The 23572-nt window shown below is 42.7% G+C and overlaps 1 protein-coding gene across 4 annotated transcripts in view; it reads right to left on the bottom strand.

Annotated features, from left to right (window-relative positions):
* Positions 1-23572, bottom strand: part of PPFIA2 (PTPRF interacting protein alpha 2) — a 440428-nt gene that overhangs the window by 92051 nt on the left and 324805 nt on the right. For all 4 annotated transcript variants that reach the window (XR_003856007.1, XM_029597099.1, XM_029597100.1 and 1 more), the window contains exons 10-14: positions 16833-16964; positions 15605-15667; positions 10930-11021; positions 3151-3286; positions 2542-2762 (exon numbers count right to left, since the gene is read on the bottom strand). Coding sequence is in view for 3 of the 4 variants with exons in the window: in XM_029597099.1 (XP_029452959.1) it covers positions 2542-2762; positions 3151-3286; positions 10930-11021; positions 15605-15667; positions 16833-16964 (644 nt within the window). In the remaining variant the exon portion in view is untranslated. The remainder of the gene's footprint in view (positions 1-2541; positions 2763-3150; positions 3287-10929; positions 11022-15604; positions 15668-16832; positions 16965-23572) is intronic.

The raw sequence follows: 23572 nt of genomic DNA, 5'->3' as shown, positions 1-23572 counted from the left end.
GCTTTACTTCAACTGGTTCCTCTAATGGATTTCCAGGATCTTCTCCCTTCTAGTGGATCTTCAGAAAGTTAGGCATTCTGTATGAGCTATTTTGAGCTGTGAAGAGCTTTCATTCTACCACAATAAGCAGTATTAATCATAAGCAAATGGGAAGCCTATACAAGCACGTGACCATTAATGGTACCATATTAATTAGGAATAGATAAGGACATTTTGAACCATCCTAGCTTTCCCAGTTTTTCATCATAATCATCATTTATTTGCGGAATTCAAGGTGTGTTACAGAAAAAAATAGTAATATAGTACAGTGTAGCAGTTTTGGGCAAGATACATGAAAGACAGAGATAGAGTTAACATAGTACAGTATAGCAATTTTGTGTACCATACACGTTCTCAAATGGTGACATTCCCATGGGATTACATTAGTTAGATAGCACTGGTGAAGAAAAGGTGCATCATCTGCCATTTGGATGGCCAATCTTCCAGTCTCGTAAGGGCCTCCTGCAATTTATCACAATCTGCTTGTGATTTAACTATGAATTATTTTGTATCTGCAAATTTGATATCATTAAATATATTTATAAATGATCTGGAAAGGAATATGATGAGTGATAATGATACAAAATTATTCAGAGTAGTTAAATTACAAGTGGACTGTGATAAATTGCAGGAGGACCATGTGAGACTGGAAGATTGGGCATCCAAATGGCAGATGAAATTTAATGTGGACAAGTGCAAGGTGATGCATATAGGGAAAAATAACCATTGCTGTAGTTACACAATGTTAGGTTCCATATTAGGAGTTACCACCCAGGAAAGAGATCTAGGCATCATAGTGGATAGTTCATTGAAATCATTGGCTCAGTGTGCTGCGGCAGTCAAAAAAGCAAACAGAATGTTAGGAATTATTAGGAAGGGAATGATGAATAAAACGGAAAATGTCTTAATCCCTCTGTATTGCTCCAAGGTGAGACCGTACCTTGTGTACTGTATACAATTCTGGTTGCCGCATCTCAAAAAAGATATAGTTACACTGGTGAAGGTACAGACCAGATGATAAAGGGGATGGCTCCCCTATGAGGAAAGGCTAAAGAGGTTAGGGCTGTGCAGCTTGGAGAAGAGACGGTTGAGGGGGGACATGATAGAGGTCTATAAAATCAAGAGAGATCTAGAATGGGTAAATGTGAATCAGTTATTTACTCTTTAATAGAAGGACTAGAAGGCACTCTGTGAAGTTAGTAAGTAGCACATTTAAAACTAATCAGAGAAAATTCTTTTTCACTCAATGCAAAATTAAGCTCTGGAATTTGTTGCCAGAGGATGTGGTTAGTGCAGTTAGTGTAGCTGGGTTTAAAAAAGGTTTGGATAAGTCCTTGGAGAAGAAGTCCATTAACTGCTATTAATCAAGTTGACTTAGATAATAGTTACTGCCATTACTGGCATCAGTAGCATGGGATCTATTTAATGTTTGGGTACTTGCTAAGAACTTGTTACCTGGATTGGCCACTTGGAAACAGGATGCTGGGTTTGATGGACTCTTGGTCTGACCCTGTCTGGCAATTTCTTATGTTCTTATAAATAGTACAATACGCCATCTACAGTATCTTTAGTAGATTAGCTTGATTGGTTTAGAGTGAGCATGTTATGCCTATAATGTCACTACAAACTCCATCATTCTCTGATCCTCTTCTCATTTTTCCCTTACTAGCACACTCTGTATTGGTCCTAAGTATTAAACTTCAAGCCCGCATCCTATGGATTTCGGTAGACTCCTCCTTGTCTTTTCGTCCTCATAGCTCTTCCTTGATTCAACCCTCATACTACAAGCTAAAGCCGATCCTCTCTTCTTCTGACTTTCACATGGTAACTCAACCTATTGTACTCTCTTCTCTTGATTACTGTAATGCTGTCTTTCTTGGTCTGCTTATGTCTCATACCAGACCACTTCAACTAATTCAGAACTTGGCAGGCCGCTTAATAACTTACTCTCTCTTTAGCACACACAATTCTCCAGTATTAGCCAACCTCCACTGGCTTCCTATTGGTTGGCATATATGTTTTATGATTCTGATACTTATCGTTAAAGTACTTCATGGTCGCTCTACCTTGTACTTGTCCAAAACATTAAAGAGATATTTTCCATCTCACACTCTTCATTTTTCTCAGTTGCATTTCCTAGAAATTCCTTCCCTGCAGGTGTCCCATCTATTCAAGTCTAGAGAATGAATTTTTAAAATTGCTGGTCCTGAACTGTGAAACCCTCTTCCTACAGAGATTAGGGCAGAAGAAGACTTTTTTTTGCTTCAAAAAGCTTCTCAAAACTCCTTTTTTAAAGCTTGCCTTTGCTGACTAATGTTGTTATCATTCCCTCCAGACAATTGTGTGTTCTAACGTTTTGCTGATTTTATTTATGTGTAATTTTATTTGGATTTTGTATGTCATGTCATCTGATGTTACTTGTAAGACTATGTATGTGAATTGTAATCCACTGAGATTTTCAGATTGGCGGAATATAAATTGGTTTAAATAAATAAATACTACCTTATTTCTTTGTTAATAGCATCTAGTTGCTCCTGAAGCATCATGGCCAGGGTCTGAGCATCTGAATGTCCACTTGGTGAGAGAAGGTCCATGGAGCTGAAAAGAGTCTCTCTGTCATCATCATCAATATCAGACATTTCAGTATCACTTTCATAGGGATGACTGCTCAGGACTCCTAACTGCTGAGTTCGATTCCATTCATGGTCCCCCAGAGACTTCACCTTCATAAGAAAGCAGAACAGAGTTTGTGCTTTTATTTTTTTTTTCTCTCCTAAAATCTCAGAAAACAGCTCATCAAAATACACTTGATCCTCCATCGCTCATGCAGGCGTAGACAAAAAGAGAACTATAAATATTCATCTCATATACAATTAGAAACGAGATTAGAAGTAGGACTGCCAGCAAGTGGGCCTCGTCTTCCTCCTCCACGAGAGAATTTTAGCTTTATGCACTGTACCATCTGTCTTCTCTTGATGAAACTGTGTGAACATTAAATTTGTTTTGCTTAATAGCTTACTCCTTTTAATGCTGTAAATACTGGTAAGATGTGTGTCGGTCTGTGCCATTCTCAGCTGTCCTAGTCAAAAAACATCTAAGAATTTAACTTACCTTTGGATCTTCTCTTCGAACTCCCATACGGCCTCTTCTAGGCCTTCTTATTACTTTAGTTGACCGGTAATCAGACTGGCTGTCAACCAAAGAACCTACTGAATACCTCAGTTCAGCAGATGTGTCCAGATGAGGTCTAAAAGACAAGGTTTTGACACTTTAAAAACAATTAGAATGGTAGTGTAAAAAGAAAATATTAGTAGAACTCATTTTTCCATAAATTTGCTTTTGTTTCAATAATTTTTAATGTATTGTAGTTTCTGTTAAAAAAAAAAAAATTGACAGTCAACACGGGATCTTAAGAAGACAATGCAATCAGTAGATTATAATAAACTAAATCAGGATTCAGTATTACTTATGTAATGGTCTGATACAAACATTCATAATATTTATAATAAATGTAAAATAATTTATAATAAAAAAATAAAATAAAATATAATAATATTTATAATAAATCACATTAAGCTCTCAACTCCTACAGCACACTTCCTCCAGACCAATCAGAAGCGCATACAGAGGAACACTGCATGCTCCGCAAATAAAATCATCATTGAGCAAACGAGCGCTATCTTCAGCAGGCCCACACCAATGGAACACGCTTCCCCCAGATCTTAGACTAGAACCCAGTCATCAAGAATTCAAAAAAAGACTGAAGACATTTCTCTTCCAACAAGCTTTCCCAGACGCTTAATTTTACTGTGACGGACAGACTTCCTAATTACTAGGTATCCCTTAATTATGGACACTGTATCAAGTACTACTTTTAAGAATCTGCAACTGGACAATTATCTTTGAGCTCAAAAATTCACTTTATTTCATATATTTGGCATTGTTTATATTTATTGCTACGTTAAATAGTTAAACTTCCTATATAAAATATTATATTTCTTTATTTATTACCAGTTAAACTATTATTATTTTTATTTAGCACTATGTTAAATTGTCAACCAGTTATACTGTTCCATATGTTCTACGGTTCCATGTAAAGCTCCGCTCTCTGTTGAGCAGTTCTTCGTTTCATGTAAACCGGAGTGATTTGTAGTCCCTACAAGAACTTCGGTATATAAAAATTAAAAATAAATAAATAAATAAATAAATAAATAAATGTACTTAGTGCCTTGCATTCTCACCCTTGCAGCCACCATAAGAAAAACACATGCATTACAGTTCGTCATTTAAATTGCAATCTAGGATACACAATTTATTGAGGGGAGAACAAAATGTATTGCTGCAAAATCAACAACTATTTCCATGTAGAAAAGTAAATAAAACTAGAGAGAACAGGTACTAGCAGGAACATTGTGAAACATCACCGACTTGGAAAGGACTGAGGATATCGTCTGCCATATTGTGTTAAATCCTTCTGTTTAGACAGTAATTGGCTTTTATGAGTTGTCCTTTATAAGCAGTGCACCAAGAAAGAACTTGAACTGCCAGGAATTCAATATTACAGCTTAAAAAGCCTCAGGTGAAAAGCTGGAGGCCACTTGACTAAGGCTACCATGTTGAGTGTGTTGGAAAAGGGAGGAGAAAGTGTCTCATGAGAGACCAATGCGGTGCTTGCCTGAAAGTGCTGTTTTTTGTTTTTTTTGAGGAAGGACTTAGAGATAAAATAAACTGAGCTTCTAATACTGTCAGATACTCAGAGGTGTGTCTATCAACACCATCTATGCTTGCAAAAAATGTACAGAGTATCATTAAACATGTTGTTCCTCAAAGCTACCATATTTGCTTAAAGGATTTAATTTAGAATCAGAGACTTTTAAAACCAAGTTTTGAAGGACCTCCATACTTGGCATCTATAAGTGCCACCTGGATCTAAACATAATCCTTTGAAAAACAACACCAACTCTTTTCCAAGAATTTAGCTAAAGAAGAATAATTCAGGTATGTCAAATTGGGCCTTCACTAACTTGCTCAATTTAGGATAATTAGTAGGGGGAAGGGAAGGGGGAGGGCGGGAAAACCGGCACACTAAAACATCCCTAAAACCCACCCCGACCCTTTAGCGGGCAAAGGTAGCGCCGGCGCCATTTCTATCAATGCAACCGTGGCCCGAGAGTGGAAGATCACAACGGGACCCCCCCCACTGGACCCCAGGTAATTTAAGACATTTTGGGGGGGGTTCGGGAGGGTGGGGGATTTATTTTAAAGGGTCGGGGTGGGTTTTAGGGATGTTTTAGTGTGCCGGTTTTCCCGCCCTCCCCGATTTACGATTTACACGATATTTACAAAAACAAAACCGCAACAATTCGATTCCCTCCCCCCCCAGCCGAAATCGATCGTTAAGACGATCGATCACACGATACACATCTCTAATAATTAGCTACATCGCTGTGCAAAAATCCATAAATATACTAAGGTACACAAACACATGAGAAACAATTAATAAAGTCCATTATTATAATTCAAAACTGTTTTAGACCTAACATGAGCATGTCCTTCATTTCAGATACTTTTAACAGCGAGAAGCAATGAATACCAGAAAGGCAATACAAAATTTCCACCCAAGACTGTAGATCATTCTCATATTGTTCATATTTCTGATTAAAGCTTTTGCATTCAAAATATATAACATTTTCAGATATACTAGAGAATTTATAGATATACTAGCCGTTAAGCCTGTAACAACGGGCTACATTTAAAAAAAAATTTTCGGTCCATTTCCTTCCCACTCATTCTCTTTCCCACTCCCTCCCCCTCATTCTCCCTCCCACCTCTATTCTCCCTCCCTCCCTCTCACCTCCCCCCTCTAGTCTCCCTCCCTCTCACCTTCCCCCTCCCCTCCCCCCACTCTCTCCTCCCTCCCCCTCCCCTCACTCTCTTCTCCCTCCCCCCTCCCCTCCCTCCCTCCCCCTCACTCTCTCCTCCCTCCCCTCAGTCACACCCCCTCTCTCAATCCCCTCCCCTTTCAGCTCATCCACAACCGGCAGACGGAAGATCTCTGGCGGGGTGTCCCTCCTGCCCTCCCTCCCACCCTCGCGCGCGCCGCCACCGCTACTGCTCCTCGCCGCCGCCGCCGCTACTGCTCCTCACCGCCGCTCCTGCTCCTCCCAGAGCCATTTTTTTTTCAGGCACGCTCCCCTCTGACCGACGTGCTCGCCCGCGCATGCGCGGTAGAGCTGCTCTCTACTGCGCATTTGCGGGCCGTCGGTCAGAGCCTATTTATAAGGTAGATTGGCAATATCTCCATAATTTATATTTTTTTAAATTTTATAGCATGCATGTTTTCTGTGACTAGTTAAGCCTCTATCAACATCTTATTTATTTGATTTATATTCTGCTTTTTTGCCACTTCAAAGCAGATTTCATTCAGGTACTGTAGGTTTGTCCCCAGAAGGCTTACAGCCTGGAATCATCAATTTGCAATAAATATAGCCTGTAATAAAAAAAAAGGGGGCATGGTTAGGGCAATTTTCCCAGTACTGCTTTGCATAGCTATTTTCTATTGCATGAGAGAGAGAGAGAGAGAGAGAGCGAGAGAACCTCTGTAGAGACTCACAAAAAGGTTTACTATTTATACCACTGTAAGGGAGGGCACTAGTAACTCGGGGTGAGGTTTGTGGGGGTGGGGGTGGCTTCTGGAAGACCTAGCTGCAATCAAGCAAGGTAGAGAGAACATGGTACAACTCTAGCCTTCTTTCACCTTTCCTCCCTCCAAATCACATTCAATCTTCACTGATGGTAACTGTGCTGTTCGTCGTATGAGTGTGCATGTAAAATTACCCCTCAGAACCCATCCCACTCCACAAACCTCACCCCGAGTTACTAGTGCCCCCTCTTACAGTGGTATAAATAGTTCAAAAATCAGTGGACCTCCACACAGGCTCTCTTTCTCTCTCTCTCCCCCCCCCCCCCCCCCAAAAAAAAAAAACAAACAAACCAGGATTTGCGATAAATCCCATTTTGGTCACAACGCACAGCTATTGCAGGCATAACGACAAGAAAAAAGGAGTAGTTATTTCTGGCGTGAAAGCCCACAATGGTGTGCGTTACATCATCGCACCCAACATTAAACAGCCCTCATTTTGCATTTACTCCTCCAACTTGAATACATTTTTCAAATTTGCATATGCATTTCGCAATGTGATATTTATCAAATGCGTTTTGGCCCTAATGCCCGCGATAAAGCCCTAATGCATTCTGATGAAAGGTCCCCTAAATTTGTACCTGAGGCAATGGAGGGCAAGTGAATTGCCCAAGGTCACAAGGCGTGGCAGAGGGACGTACATCCTACTGGAACTTACGTCCAATAGGAATCTTTCATCCTGCCCACTGTCACTTATGCCAAAAGAAATCTGAATCTGATGCTCTGATGCTGCATTCCAGGCAGGACCAACACTTCTGCACATAAGTTACTATTTTAGAAGACACTTACATGCATACATTTTCCAATTTACTTGCATATTTTTAAATCTGCTAATTATCTGGTGTAAATTCTTTTAAATAAACATGTTTATTGTGAAGTACTGACGAGGTGGGAGGTCTGGGTGAACCGGAGGGAGCTCAGGCTGAGGAAGCAGGACGTTCTTGATGACCTGTGAAGGTCTGGGAGAAATGGTGGATTCATTGGTAAAAATGGCAATGTCCTTGATGCATATGTTTTAAAACTGGCCAACTTACACATGTAAATCGAGATTTACAAGAGTAAGTCCAGCTTTACTTTCACAATGTAAAATATGCGCATGTATATTTTAAAAATAGGTAGGAAAAGTACATATGTTCAATGCATCAACATACGTGTTTCAATGCATTGCACATATTTGTCCATAAGCCTCCATAGGTGAGTATGCTGTGCATTCATAAAATTGTGTATATATATTATGCGTGCATTATAAAATACTATGATAAAAACCATGTGGGGCCATATATGCATGTATATGCCGCTGTACGCAGTTATTTGAAGGGTATCTTCTCTGCATCCATACCAACTGCTCTTCACAACCAGTGTTACTAGAGCTTACCCCTTTCAAATTGATGGAAACTAAGCAATGATCCTTTTCCTGCGACAGCCCCACACTTTAAACACTCTTCCTCAATCTCTTAGATTTATGGACTATTTTCTATTTTGAGAAAGAGGTGTAAGGCTTGCATTTCTCTAAAAGCTTTGAATGATTCCTCTATCTTGACTCATATAGGTGCCAAGCATTTGAAGTCTATAATATTGTACTTTGCTGTGATTTTTTGGGAAATTTATCATGCATTTGTCCTTATAAGTTCTGAATTGCCTTTGTTTATATATGCGTTAGAAATTGTGATTATAGTTATATTTCTGTTTATCCTTTATTTCCCAAGGGTAAAAGTAGGTAATAAACTAGGAAGGGTAGTTTGCTGACCATCCCTTAGGGGCATCTCCAGAGAGGCTTGACTGGATTTGGCTGGCTAGCGCCTTAAAAGCAGCAATATGCGAGGAGCAGGACCAGTGGAAGCATTAGGTGAGCTAGGCCTGGGGCCTAGGGCGCCGACCAGCGGCGGCAGCAGCAAAGAGGAGCTGGGGATTTGAATCTCCTCTCCTTTTTGCCACTGCCGCCGCTCGCAAGCCGTGTGGGGGCCGCCGCCACTCGCGAAAGAGTGGCGGCGGCCCCCACTCTTTCGGATGAGGGGGCATAAACGGGGGGAGGGGTGTCGGCATGACCAGGAGGGGGGTGGCGCAAGACCGAAGATGCCTAGACCAGCCCTGACGAGGAACACGTGTGACATTCTTTCATGCTGGAGTTTTGAGAGGCAGGAGAGAGGTGTAGTCATCCTGAATTTAGGCCCAACAGCCTGATCCAAGGGAAGAAGACCTATCCTTGGCTTGTACACCCCCAAGGTCTGGAAGGGATGATTTTGTGAGAGTAGAAGAGACATTTTGGTACCGTTGTTTGTTTTTTTGCGAAGAGAGTTTTTGGTTTTTTTGTTTTGGAGTCTGGTCCTGCTCAGGAGGACTTTAATCTCTGAAGTTTTCTTTTTGCTAACAAAGCTCATGTTCTTTGCCTAGTTCAATTACTTGCTGCCAATTTTATATCTGCAGTATGCTTAGTTATTATTCATTGTATTGTCCTGCATTGCTATAGTGAGTGTGAGAATTGCCATTTTTAGCTTCTTGCAATGATTAATAAGTTTCCTGTTATTATATGCCTTTTAATATTCTGGGTTCGTTTGTCTCCCAGAACTTACTGATTTACACCTCAGTTATTAGTAAAAGTTATCAACTGTTCTTGCCTGTTGTGGTGATTGTGGTGATTGTGGTGCAATGGGAAAAACAAGGATTTATCTGAGAAGGGCACAGGGTGTGGTGTCTGAGGTCTGGGGACAATGTCTAGGTCCTCCAGGGTACAAACCCATAGGCATGTCTATATCTATTTCTTTGATGATGATTTCCTCCCCTGTCTAGGAAAATTCACACACACACACACACACACACACATACATACACACACACACACACACACACACACACACACACACATACACATACACACACACACACACACATACACACACACACACACACACCCACACACATCTCTTGGAGGGCATCCCAAGTGTGACTACAGATGATTGAGAAAAAAACTGAGAGACTGAGTTGTGTCCCTGATATGTGCCTTGGGCTCAGGAGGTTGAATCCTCCTTCTTTCTGGAAAGAACCCCAGCACACGGGGTCAGTGGACTGAGAGAAATGAGAAAGAAAGCAAGAGAAGGGTACCCCTGTATTCAGGTTGCCCACTGAAAAGCGGGTTATACTAACGCTGAAGCAGATGAATGGGCGTGGCCATTAGACCAGTGAGATTTACGCTTAATATTATATTGCTGATCTGATCCAAGTGTCATGTCTGGCACATGTCATGACAATTGCCTTTGGTCCTACCCAACAGTTACAGACAGGACATAGAAATGTGATGGCAGAAAAAGACTACACGGCCTAACTAGTCTGCTCATCTACACCAACCACTAAGCTCCAGGACCCCCAGGAGAAGCAAATGACTGCTGTCCTATCAAGGATTTTCATTTTCATAAATGATGAGAGCAGTTTCCAAAAACCTTTTACCAGTGCAAATGGCTCCTTAGATGGGTAAACACACTATTTGCAAAATTGCTCACCATATATTTACCTGGACAGTGGAGGATCAATTAGATCTACAGTGTGCGTACTTTTACCCACATTGTAGTGGAAGTGTTCCCGGGACAGGGCTAGGTCAGGCAAGAAAACAATGTGCACATTTTATTATGCAGAAAAAGCAGCCAGCTTTTACAGCGCGCCGCCAAGAGTACACAGTCAAACCCCAAAAAATCACAGCAAAACAAAATGACACCAAAGAAATAACGCTCAATCAAGAAACAAAAATAAAACGAAAACCAGTCCGTCCCATGCCCGCACATCCCTACCATGCCAGTACCTCTCAAGAGCTGCCCAGCTAAGAGTCCAGAATCACCCCTTCATATCTCTAGTGACAATGTATTATTCCCATGAATAGCAAAATCTACCTTGAACTGATATTTGTCCAAGGACTGACGGTGCCTCACATCACCTGCTGGATAGATCCAATAAATGCATTTACCAGTGGACATGTCCTACATTGGGAAAATTATGTACTAATTAAGCACATTGTTAACATAAAGCAGAAAGAGGAAGACCAACCCTTGTTTTAAGTTACAGACATTTCATTGTGCTGTAGGTATGGCAGGATGCCCCTCTCTGTTTTCAGAAAAAACAAGCAGTTTCTTCCTAAAGGATCTCCTAGCGAAACTCCTGACAGAGGTTGTAGTTCCAACAGAGCAGTCATTCAGCAGAATTACCTGGACAGCGTAGGATCAATTAAGGAACCGGTTCTCATCTTCACCTGATCGAGCTCAGACCTTAATTTCTCAATCTCTTCTGCCAGTCTCTCCTGAAAATGGAACATCCTTCAGATTATCTGTGCACATAACATTTTGTTCGGGGGAAAAAAAGAAAAGGAAAATGGAAGTGCAGGGGTTTCAAAGCTTTGCACTGGGGAAACAGTCACGGCCAAAGCAAGTCACTTTCTGCACTGGAGATATAATTGCCCCCCTTAAGGCTTTGGATGGAGGATATGTCTATAAAAGGCACTGGGTACATTGCTTTGCTCCATCTTTGGGAACGTAGCGCTTACACATAGAGATGTGAATCGTGTGCCCGATCGTCTTAACGATCGGGCACACGATTCGGTTAGAGGGGAGAAAAAATCTGATCGTGGGTGATGTGGGTGATGTGAATCGGAATTGGTTCCGATTCACATCGTTATTTTTTTTGTAGTGAGGCCCGACCCTTTAAAATTAACCCCTTACCTTCCCCCACCCTCCCGAACCCCCCCAAAATGTTTTACGATTACCTGGTGGTCCAGTGGGGGCGCGGGGACCGATCTCCCACTCTCGGGCCATCGGCGCTATTTTGGCTGCCACTCAAAAATGGCGCCAATGGCCCGATAAAAAAAAAACCCACCCGACCCTTTAAAAATGACCCCTTAGCTTCCCCCACCCTCCTGAGCCCCCCAAAACATATCTGGTGGTCTAGTGGTGGTCCCGGGAGCAATCTCCCGTTCTCAGGCCATCGGCTGCCACTCATAAAGATGGCGCCGATGGCCCTTTGCCCTTACCATATGACAGGGTATCCATGCCATTGGCCGGCTCCTGTCACATGGTAGGAGCACTGGATGGCCGGCGCCATCTTTAAAGATGGTGGTGGCCATCTTTACGACGGCGGCAGCCATCTTTAAATATGGCGGCGGCCATCTTTAAAGATGGCGCCGGCCAGCAAGTGCTCCTACCATGTGACAGGGGCCGGCCAATGGCACGGATACCCTGTCATATGGTAAGGGCAAAGGGCCATCAGCGCCATCTTTATGAGTGGCAGCCGACAGCCTGAGAACGGGATATCGTTCCCGGGACCACCACTAGACCACCAGGTATGTTTTGGGGGATCGGGAAGGTGGGGGAAGCTAAGGGGTCGTTTTTAAAGGGTCGGGTAGGGTTTTTTTTTATCGGGCCATCGGCGCCATTTTTGAGTGGCAGCCAAAATGGCGCCGATGGACCGAGAGCGGGAGATCGGTCCCCGCGCCCCCACTGGACCACCAGGTACTCGTAAAAAGTTTTGGGGGGGTTCGGGAGGGTGGGGGAAGGTAAGGGATTCGTTTTATAGGGTCGGGGTGGGTTTAGGGTTTTTTTTGGTGTGCTGGTTTTCCCCACCCTCCCCCCTCCCCCGATTTACGATTTTTCACAATAAATTGGGGGAATTTCTATTGTATCGCGACTCTTAACGATTTTTGATGATTTAAAATATATATCTGACGATTGTTTTAAATCGTCAAAAAACGATTCACATCCCAGTTACACAGCGGTACCTGCTCCATGTAACAGCTTTCATGTAGGCATCCTCCAATCAGTGAGCCCTGTATATACTGCAGGTGCATCTGATTATTAAAGTGTATGCAAATAAGGGAAGCATTGCTCCTCCCCCCCATCCACCCATCCCTATAGAGCTGCAAGCAGCCTAGAAATGCATGGAAATACTCAAAGCAAAGAAAAACTGGGTTTCTGTCTCTGTGGAAAAGTTGGAGAATGATTGCTTAAGCACAACCTTTTTCACTGTAGGCTTTAATGGGAATTGAAGTTACTGTGGAAGTGAAAGTGGAGACCTCACCAAGTTGGGGACAGTCATAAACATGAATCTCTCAGCTTCCCAAGCAAATTAGAGGCAGTCATGTGATGCAAAAAAAAAAAAAGACAATATAAAATGGAGAAGGGCATCCACAGAATGGTAAGAAATAAACATATCCAGGCTTCGGCAGGGAATACATTGGTGAAAGAAAACAGCACATTGCACAGCAGCTGCCCAATGAGATCAGCTACACTGGCAGCAGGCCCAGCTTACTGAGGCTCTACTACTGCCTGCAATCACTGGCACCCAACACGCACAACTGGCTAGCTATGCATCTTTTAGAAGGAACCATCAGAAATAAGGGTTCGAAATACAAAATATATGATTCTTGTACTCGTCTGTTGTCTATTCCGCTCTAACATCTTCCAATGTTTCTTTATTTAAAACATTTTTAATAACACTTTCAGGGCGGTGCGTAAAGCTGGCAAACCCCCCCCCCCCCGCTGTAAACATCAACATACAGGGTGCAAAGTCGTAACAGTCTGTATTCATTATATGGCAAACACAGTTTTCAAACGAAATGCATGCACACAAGCGTACTCTTTCCTTTTTGAAAATTACTTCCAAATAACTATAAACACACAACTGTGCCTGCTTGATTGTGTACAGAACTTATGTCCGGAAATTTTGGGCACACGCTTTTTAAAATGCGAAAGTAAGGGCATTTTCAAAAGTACGAACCCCTCCCCCATCCGCGTCCCTGGGAACGCCTCCCTCCCATCCAAGTAAACCTAAATGCAAACATGACACGCATGCATACATTTACCTGTTTTGTAAAAGGCCATTTCTGCACGTAAAACACTTTTACAGACAGAAGTCCCTTTGAAAATTATCCTCCCTATAAACAACTTACATACTGAATCCAATACAACACACAACCATACAAATGTAAGACCTATTTTATTGATTTAACGTTCTCATAGTCTTTCATGCTGGTCCTAATTTAATGTGCAGCCTGCACAGTGCAAACAACTTATTCTCAAAATGGAGAAATATCACCTTAAAGGCGAATTTAGAAAGCCCAGCATGCGTCAAAACACAAATCGGGCTGGCGCGCCGAGCAGATTTTAAAAGCCGGCTGGATACGCGCAATACTTGCTGCTGCACGCACAAACAAAATGTTCAAAAACGTGGCGGGGTGTGGGCATGGTCTGGGCGGGGCATAGGCTTTTAACTTGAATTTAACACATAAATCTTTACGCACACAGGCGCATGCCGGGGTCCCCTGCTGCGTAACTATACTTCTGCCATGGATGACATGCAAGTTATAAAATAAAGATAATAGATCAGCGGGGTTTTAAGGGACAGGGCTAACAGGATTCTTGAGAAGGGAGGCCATTGAACTAGGGAGGTTTGGAAGTCCTATTCCTTACCTGGGCGAACTGGGAACCAACTGGGAAAACTGGTAATGGTGTCATCACGTGCGAATCTTTTAAAATCCCCCCACTTATGCGGTAGAAGTAGCATTTGCGTGCACTTGTGTGCGTGGCCAGGTTTTTTTATAACTCGCGCATGTTATAAAATGGCCACGTCCCTGAGCACGGGCTTACGAACTATTGCACATGTGCACCCGTGCACCTGTTTAAAAGTTACCGCCTTACTTGGGATCCACCAATGTCATTTTTTTTTGTTTTCAAAACACTCAGTGGGATTACAGCAGACCAGGGAGCTCTGCATTAGGGTCCTCTCCCTATCTTAAACCTCATTTCCTTCTGCACTTCAGAATTATTTTATAGACACAGGGAGTTTGTTTTCCTAGCTTTTTTCCAATAATTGCGATGTAATTACCATGACTTGATGATCACCTGATCATTTATAGACAAGGATGAAACGGGGGGAACGCTTTAAACATTCAGGGAGAGGAGGCAGAAATCAGAAATAATTTGAACAAAGAGGAAGAGGGAGATAAGTAGAAAACAAATGAGATTTTGAATACTGGAAAAACAAGGTAGTAAAAAGTAAAAAAATGTTTCCATGAAGCCGGCCATCACGTGCCACTGGTTTGAGTTTTGGCCTTTATGAGACGTGGGCTGCGAACCAGGGAATCCAGAGTTCAAATCCCGCTGCCGCTCCTTGTGGCCTTCGGCAAGTCACTTTACACCCTCTATTGCCTCGGCTACAAATTAAGGGCCTGATTTACTAAGCATTTTCCCCAGAGACACAGAATTGGAGAAAAGCCTTAGTAAATCAGGCTTTTAGAATGTGAGGCCTCTGGGGACGAGGGAAACCCCTACACTGGCTGAACATAATCCACTTTGAAGTGCCTGAAAAAGCAGAATATAAATTAAATAAATGAAATTTCCGACTATGGATCAATCAGGAAGACGTATAAATGGAAAACGTTTGTGAGGCCTGTACAGTTGGCTAGTGAAGTGTTCTATGAATGCAAGCAGGATTTCTTGATCTTTATATACCAATATTTTCTTTTCGTTAAATTTTGACCTATTTTTTTTACATTTCCAGATTAATGAATATTTCCATGTGTAGTAGGACATAAAAGGGAGTGCTGAAGGATACAATTATTCAAACATCATCTCTTATATTCAAACATGTGAATTAAATCGTGGCATATATGCAAAGGTGTGTGCGTGTGTGCACGTGAGTGTGTATAAATATATTTATATATATATACAATATGTGCACACACACACACACACACGTATGCATATATACATCTTTGGTAAGATAATGCAGCTCCAGTAACCTGCCAGATGGATACGAATAAATGATCAATGTCGGTGTATTTTTAAAACAGCAAAAATGTAAAGTTAGAAAAAAAAATGTAAAACATGTCACCTTATCATGCAATGATTCTTCTAGTTGTTTTCTGAAGCTTTCAGAGTCTTGAATTAAAATATTCTAGAATGGAAAGAAATTGATAAATGTGAAAATGGACAAAAATGAAGTACCCGAGGTTGCTGTCTAAGCAAGTTAACTTTATGAATTGAGGGGTCAATTTTCAAAATGGTGTTGGATTGGCTGACTTAGCCATATTTTGGCTGGTTAAGTTGATTTTCAGCCAGACCTAGCTGGTTAGATCTTTTTTTTTTTTTTAATTTAAAATCATAACTGTAGGTGGATAAAACTTAGCCAGCTAGACACAGCTTTCTCAGTTTTAAGCATCTCAGCTTAGCATGCTAGCACCGAAGATCAACAATAGTTAGATAAGACCACTCATAGAATGCCCCCCCCACCACCACCACCAAGCCAATGATATTCTCTTCCTCCTCCCACCAAACACATCAAAAGAAATCCTTCATCCTCATCTTCCTCCCTCCCGGCACCCAGATCCATTAAAGACGTAACAATTTCTTCCCTTCCCCCTCCACCACCAATGCAGAGGTCCGAATGGCATGGTAGGAGGCACCTCCTACCGACAGCAACCGGACCACTTCCTTCTTTTCAAGGGATATTTTCTAGACAGATTTAGGTGCTGGATGGGAGGGTTGAAGATCTGGGCTTTGTTCAGGTCTTAGTTTAGAAAATGCTTATATCAGGGCTTTGGGGGAAGGGCTGTTCATTCTTCTTTACTGCTGAGCACCGGAGCTGCAAGGGTCCAGACACTACCAGTTATCTTTAGGTCAGCAATTCACGTGCCTTGAGTTAGCAGGCCAAACATAGTACTACTACTACTACTACTACTGTTTATCATTTCTAGACATACGCAGTGCTGTTATGTACGGATACACATAGGAGACAGTGCCTGTTCCATGGAGCTTACAATTTATTCAGCATAGCTGGTTACGGCTTACAATCAGCTCTAGCTGGCTGCTCTCGCCCAGTTCCAACCATGCCTCAGGACCCACCCATTTTTTAGCTGGCTAAAAACAGCTGCTCAGCACCGGCAAATTTTTAAAAGCTTTGATCTAGCTGGCTAAATCACTTTGAAAATTGACCCCTACATTGTTTGCTGTCCTGTTCTCCAAGTGAGTAGAAAAACCAGCGACTATTTTCAGCCGGTACATCCGTGCTCTTTCCCTTGTATGGATTACAAGCTCTTTCCTAAGCATGCTGTCTAACTTACCTTATCTTCTAGTGCTGCCATTCTTTCTTTCAAATGCAGCTGTAGACGTTCATTGGACTCGGTCAGAAGTCGATCTACAGTATCAGACAGTCTTTTGTTGTGTTCCTCGTTCATTTTCTCTCTTTGCCTGGCCTTTAGTACCAGAAGAGAGAAAACCACATGGTTAGGCATCTTCATAATGACCTATGCAGGGCTCACACAACTAAAATGTGCAGCCCTCTAAGGGCGCTTAACACATTTATTTTGTCCATAAATTAAATTATGCTTCTGGTTGTTTATACCTATCTTCAACTACCATTAGGCTTCAGGAGAAAAGCTTAATTTTCCTTTGACAAATAAAACTGAGACAGGCAAAAATGTTACTATGTAATATGGATAAACTGCTTCCCTAAACTTAGTTTTTGTTATTATTTTATTTATTTATTTGTTTAATTCAATATTTTATCCGGCCTGTCAAAGACACCCAGAGCAGGTTACAATACAACATTCATAATAAAAACACCTTCAATAACAAACCCAACAGGACCCCCAGCTAATCTGCAAACCCTCTCCTTTTACCACAAAGCCACAATTCATGCTATTTACTTTACTACAGGAAATAGGTAAGCGTTTAATTTTTATCTGGACAGCTTTAAATCACCCGCTTGGCAAAGTCCAGCTGGCAGTTTGTTCCATATCTGTAGAACTGCACAGGAAAAAGGCAGGGGCATGAGCCCTAGAATAGCCCACCAATCGCAAGCAACTCACTACATGGAACAAGAGTACCTGGCCTGGTTGATGTCCGGGTAACCTCTTAATTAAATAGGCTAAAGTTCTGGTCTTGGCATTTTGTACTTTGAATGCCAAAACCTGAACTTCAAAACATTTGCTGGTTAACTGGCAACCACTGTAGGTGCCACAAATGGGGGTAACCACCCAAACCAACAGCCGAGCAGCTATGTTTTGAACCCATTGCAACTTTACTTATACTATGGGCAGGCCACCCCAAGTATGAGGACGCAACATATTAACAACTGCATATAAACAAAGTCAGATTGGGGGAAAAACTGGCAAATGCTTTTCACCTGCCGCAAATAATAACATTCCACCCGAACTGCCCCTGTAACATTTTGATCCAAGGCCAAACCTGAATCTAAGGCCATGCCCAAACGTCTTGCACAGACCCTAGTCAAAATAGCCTCTTGACCCTATAATACAGATAGGGGAACAAAATGACAGCCCGCATTATGAATATGAACCAATAACATTTCAGTCTATTAACAGTCACTCAGCTCTTAACAGCTTAACAACACTCACCTAGCCTCTCCAGCTGTTTGGCTCACTTATTTCCTAAATGGACATAAAAGTGAGGAGAGGGGCAGGATGGGGGCCACTGGGGACAGCGGCCATTAGGCCCTGTCCCGGGGAAGCACACGCCGGCAGCCGGCCGCCACATCAAAGGAGCAGTAAGTATGAAAACAAAATAAAATTAAACTAGCTAGGAAAGGGTTAGGGATTGAGGAGGAGAGGGGTAAAGGTAGGAAGGGTGGTTGGGGTAGTTAGGGGGATAGGGAACTAGGGAAGGCCCTGTTGCGTCGCCGCGTGTTTCTTAAGAAAATTCCCCCCCCCCCCGTTGCGCACATTAGAGGACACCTGCCCGCACATGTGTGTGCCGATATTAAAATCATCATTGCATTTCATAACATGTACGTGGCGATGCGCGCATTTTATAAAATCGGCGCGTCCATGTGTGCGCCGGGAACTGCACTCACATGGACACGCGTGTGCGGGTTTTAAAATCGACCCCCTAACTGCAAATATCTAAACATGAATCCCCAAAGCAAAAATAACTACCCAGCAGTATTTTCCAAAATGAATGAACCTGGCATTTTGGGGGATTTTTGGAAGGGATTGTGCATTTGTTTCAGGATAAAGCAAACTGAATCAAAAATGCTGCTTTGGTTTGGATTGCCATTCATTTTAAAACTAATGCAAATCCCTAGTGCTTACTACTATAATATTTTTTCCTTTTATGGTAGTAAATACTAGGGATGAGCATTCATTTTGAAACAAATAGTAATTCAAATCAAAACTACATTTTTACACCAGATCACTGTTACAAGAAAAAAAAAACCTGGCCTGTAAAAAATATTTTCCTTTCAATGAGATATTTAATTTGTTGACATGAGCTCTGCTGACTACACAGTAAATTTCCAGCCTTTACCAAGTTTTGGATGTTGGTTTCATTCATTATTTATTTATTTCATACTTTTCCAACTTGCAGAGCTCATTGCATATTTCAGCAAATTAGAGTCTACATTCAAGTACATACAATAAAGCAGATTCAAGCATAGGAACCAACTTTTCAAAATCGCTAACAGGCCGATGCAATATCATCGCATTAGAATCGTGTGTCCAAACTGGGTGCACGTTTTTTGAATGTGAGCACATCCACCTCTCCTGGGCGCTCAGTTCAATAGGCAAGTGAGTTACTGGGCTAAAAGGGGCGTGCAATGGATAATTTGTGCATCTCTAGCGCTCTGCATTGGGCGCCCAGGAGAGTGGCTGGGCGTTCACAACAGCCTGGCAAGAGCTCCCTCCCCACCCTCCTGGCAGGGCTGTTCGTGATTGGTCTTTTTCACTGACACTTGTCAGTGAAAAGGACCAATCCCATTTCAGGACAGCCTGAAAGGGGATTGATCCTTATCTCGTCTAACTTTAGCCGAATAAGTTGTCTGTTCACTGCTTTTCTGAACATTGTCTTTTAAAAGAAGGCATTTGACTTTGGTAGGAAAATCAGGCAGAAAAGGTAAAGAGAGCTCCTAGGAGACAAAGATGTTTAGTACTGTATCAGCTGCATCACCTGCTTCCAAAATAGATGATTTGCACTGCACATGTGCTTCAAAGTGCCTTTAACCAACATGGAGTCACCAAGCATGATAGCCCTTTGACGACTCTCATCTTCATCTCTTGCTTTGAAGTTTAGTAGAATAAGATGGATGGATGGATGGATCAAAAATGATACATTAAAAAGCCATTTACCTAGAACATAACTACATTTGAATCACTCCTATGCTAAAATTGTTGCAATAGTTTCCGGTACACCATTGAGTCACATTCAAAATGCTGGTACTAGCCTTTAAGGCCTTCAAAAGAATGTGCCTAGCACTTTCTCAGCAGTTGCTTCACCCTACATATACCTTCCCTCTCTCTGCGTTTGTTTTATTTATTTATTTATTTATTTATTTATTTATTTATTTATTTAAAACATTTTTATATACCGGCATTAGTTGTGGACATCATGCCGGTTTACAGCAAACGGGTTAAGCTTGGAAATTACATTTTAACAGGGAAATCAAAACTGGGAGGGGGATAACAAGAAGTAGAAGAGAATAGAAATGATAACAATAACATGGTTCCTCAATGTGAGATGAGAGAGGATAACAAAATATGGTTCCTCAATATGAGGAGAAAAGAGTAGACGCAAAGTGGTCTATTTTTGGAAACGGTGTGGTGGCCTTTTATTCTGGGTAAACTTGCTTGAACAACCATGTTACCACAAGCTTGCTTAATTGTGCCGAAAATGAAAAACCTGGGCTTCACAAGTATGAGAGAGAACCTTCTCAGGATCAGTTTCAACTCTGTAGAACGCCTCTACCTCTGAACATCAGCCTAACACCCAACCTACTAATCTTTAGAGAACTACTAAAAACTAGGCACTTTGAGGCAGTCTTTGGTCTAGAAATCATAACATAGCTCACCTCGCAAGAAGGATCCCTAGCTCCTAGAAGACTATCTGATATGTAGCAAATCTGCTCCCAGATACTTTAAATATGGAATCCTCATGACCCATTGTCCTATACTTCTACCTATTATGCTTACTAAGATGCACCCCAAGACCTCTAGAAGACTGATTTGTAGCTAAATGACTCCATGTCACTTTAAACACTGGATCTATATATCATTTCTTCCTCTGATATTCAGCTGTTACCCAATCATATGTTCTAAATGTTTGTACCTGAATGCATAGGTGACAGCTCAGTGGATGCTTGAGTGCCCCCAGTATTGAGTAAAACTCCTTCACTGTGTCCAGGGAAGGATAATTTGTTTTGAGTTTAGCACTATTGGGCGCTCAGGTGAGCATGCCGCTTAACATGCGGTTGGATGTGCATTTTGGATGTGCTAGACTTATGCCCGATGCAATACGGAGATTAACGCATCCAAAATGTACATCCAATTGAGCGGGTAGCCAATAGCGCTCATCACATGCAAATCTTCTTGCCCAAGGTTATCTGGGTAAACATAGCAGGATAAGTGACTGCAAAATCAAAACAAACAATCAAACAATAAAGAAAGGTTTTCAGAATTGCAGGCCTGATCCTGCAACCCCCTAAAAAAGTAACTTAGGGGGGTCATTTACTAAACATTTTCCCCACAGACACAGAATGGGAGAAAAGCCTTAGTAAATCAGGCCCTAAGTCGGAAAAAGCACTGGAACTTCCCCTTCCCCCAAGCCCTTGCAAACGATTTGAACAATGTTGTAGGCCATTTGGCCCAAGGTGTTGCACCTGTTGGTTGCAGATGGCTGTGACCTCTCATGCTCACCTCTTTTTTTGTTGCACCATCAAATCTAGGATGAGTGGCGGCCTCCGCCAGTCACCGCCGTCCTCCCTGGCGTTCCCGAGATGGCGTGGATGCTGCCAACTGCCATCTTGCTTCTGGAGTCACATAGGCGCACGCGCATGGGCCAGCTATGTACACATCATGGCGGGAATCTCGGGGGCATCCCCTCCGGATGACGTAGTCTCGCTACCTGGTCTTAAGCAGACCGGCCCTATGCACTGACGAGTTAGCAAGGAGTTTCCTTGTTGCTGAATCCCCTACACTTGGACCTTCGGTTGCAGTTCCTGGCTTGCTGTGTGAACGCTCTGAATACCCGCTCCTCGGGGGCTCTTCCACGTTCCTTGGCTATCCGCTCCTCGGAGGGCCTTCCTGCCTTTGAACTCCTGTTGTTCTACTTCTCAGGTCTTCCTTTGGAACCACGCCTCGTGAGTACCTTCTTCATACTTCAACTCTACCAAGCCTTGCTGGGATTCCCTGCAGTGTACCCCGTGCCTCGGGCCACAACCGCGCTGTCCTCAGCAGGATTCTCTTTACCATTCCCTGCAATGCAGATTACTGCCTCGACTTCCTCAGGAACCTTCTGAGCTTCTGCACTTCTGACTACCTCAGCATCACCACCATTGTACAGTCATCCTCGGCATACCCCGCGCTGCGGGCCACTACCTGGTCTGCACACCTGAGGTAATTGCTTTATCACTGAGAAGGCTGTCTGGCGTACCCCGCGCTGCAGGCCACTACCAGATATCTATTTCTGAGGTATCACCCTGGGCATAACCCTTGCTCAAGAACTGTATCTCTACTGCAGTCCCCGCTCCATGGGTTCTGCTCAAGAACTGTTCTTTAACTGCAGTTCCCCGCTCCACGGGTTCTGCTCTTTTCTCTTCTATAATAAAGTCTCTCTTACAGTTGTGTCCTGAGCCTCTGAAACTACACCTACCAGCAGTGAGACCCCCAGGGCTCCTCCCTGTGGGTGGAGTCATCTCTCACCTCGGCCCAAGTTTCACATCCCTACCAAAACATAACACAAGGAGCTTCCCTACCCCCCCCCCCCCCCCCCACCAATTTAGTAAGTCTATCAGGCCTCCAGGCCTCTTCGTCCTGCCCCACCAGGCACCCCCCCCCCCCCAAATTCTCCACGCCTCTGTGAGCATGGTATGATCATAGCACTCCCAGAGACACCCGACACTGCTTTGACAGCAACGCTGGTAGTGTATGCTACCAGCACCAGTATCAGATAATAATCCGACAGTAATATGGATGCCAGCAGGTGCGCTATGATCCTACCGTGCTCCCGGGGGGATTTGGAGGGGGGCTAGGTGGGAAAGGAGTTTTCAGGTTGGGGATGCAGGGGGAGGGGGAAGAGTGTGCATGAGGAGAGAGCCTGGAGGCCTGATATATTTGTTGAATTGGGAGGAGGAGACTCCTCAGGCCATTAGACCCACAGTGTTTTTCATGTCTTTTAGAGGGGCCTGGGGGTGGAGTTTAGGTGCTTTGTGGAAGTTAATTTTTAGGGGGCTGGAGGATTGGACCTGCAAGCCTGCACATTTTTCTTTTATTTTGTATTCACTTATTTATTTATTTATTTTATTTAAAAACTTTTCTATACCGTCGTTAAGTTGGCTAACCATCACAACGGTTTACATAAGGGCACAGCAATGAAACATATGGGTGGTATAGATTACAAATTGGTTATGTGCCATCATTGTACGGTAACAATTTATAATTATAAACTAAGTGTGTATGTTAAGCTTGTTGTCTTAATATAGCTGGTTAAGGATAAAATTATCTGGGTACATGCATCTGAATAACTTTAGACCTACTCTGAGGACAGACAGATTTACCTGACTACACTTAGCATGGAATTTCAGTGATATCTGGCTATATTTAAGTCCCTTCCCGGAACGCTACTTTTTCATCCAGGTACGTTTTAGCCAGGTAATGTCTTAGCCCCCTAATCCAGACAGCAGGGGGACAATTTGAAACCCCCAGGTTTTTCCGGCTAATTCTCAAACTCAGTCTGATAAAGTGGTTTGCGTATTGACTTCTTAATGATCATGTCAGTAGTAGTTAAGCGCTAGCTCTTACTGTGTGCACAGACAGAGCACAAAGAGCTATCAGTGACGGGCTTCTAGATTGTT

Source organism: Rhinatrema bivittatum, chromosome 4 (genome assembly GCF_901001135.1).
Source record: "Rhinatrema bivittatum chromosome 4, aRhiBiv1.1, whole genome shotgun sequence".
NCBI lineage: Eukaryota > Metazoa > Chordata > Amphibia > Gymnophiona > Rhinatrematidae > Rhinatrema > Rhinatrema bivittatum.
The sequence above is the reverse complement of the archived record's forward strand: the minus strand, read 5'-3'. Positions and strand labels throughout refer to the sequence as shown.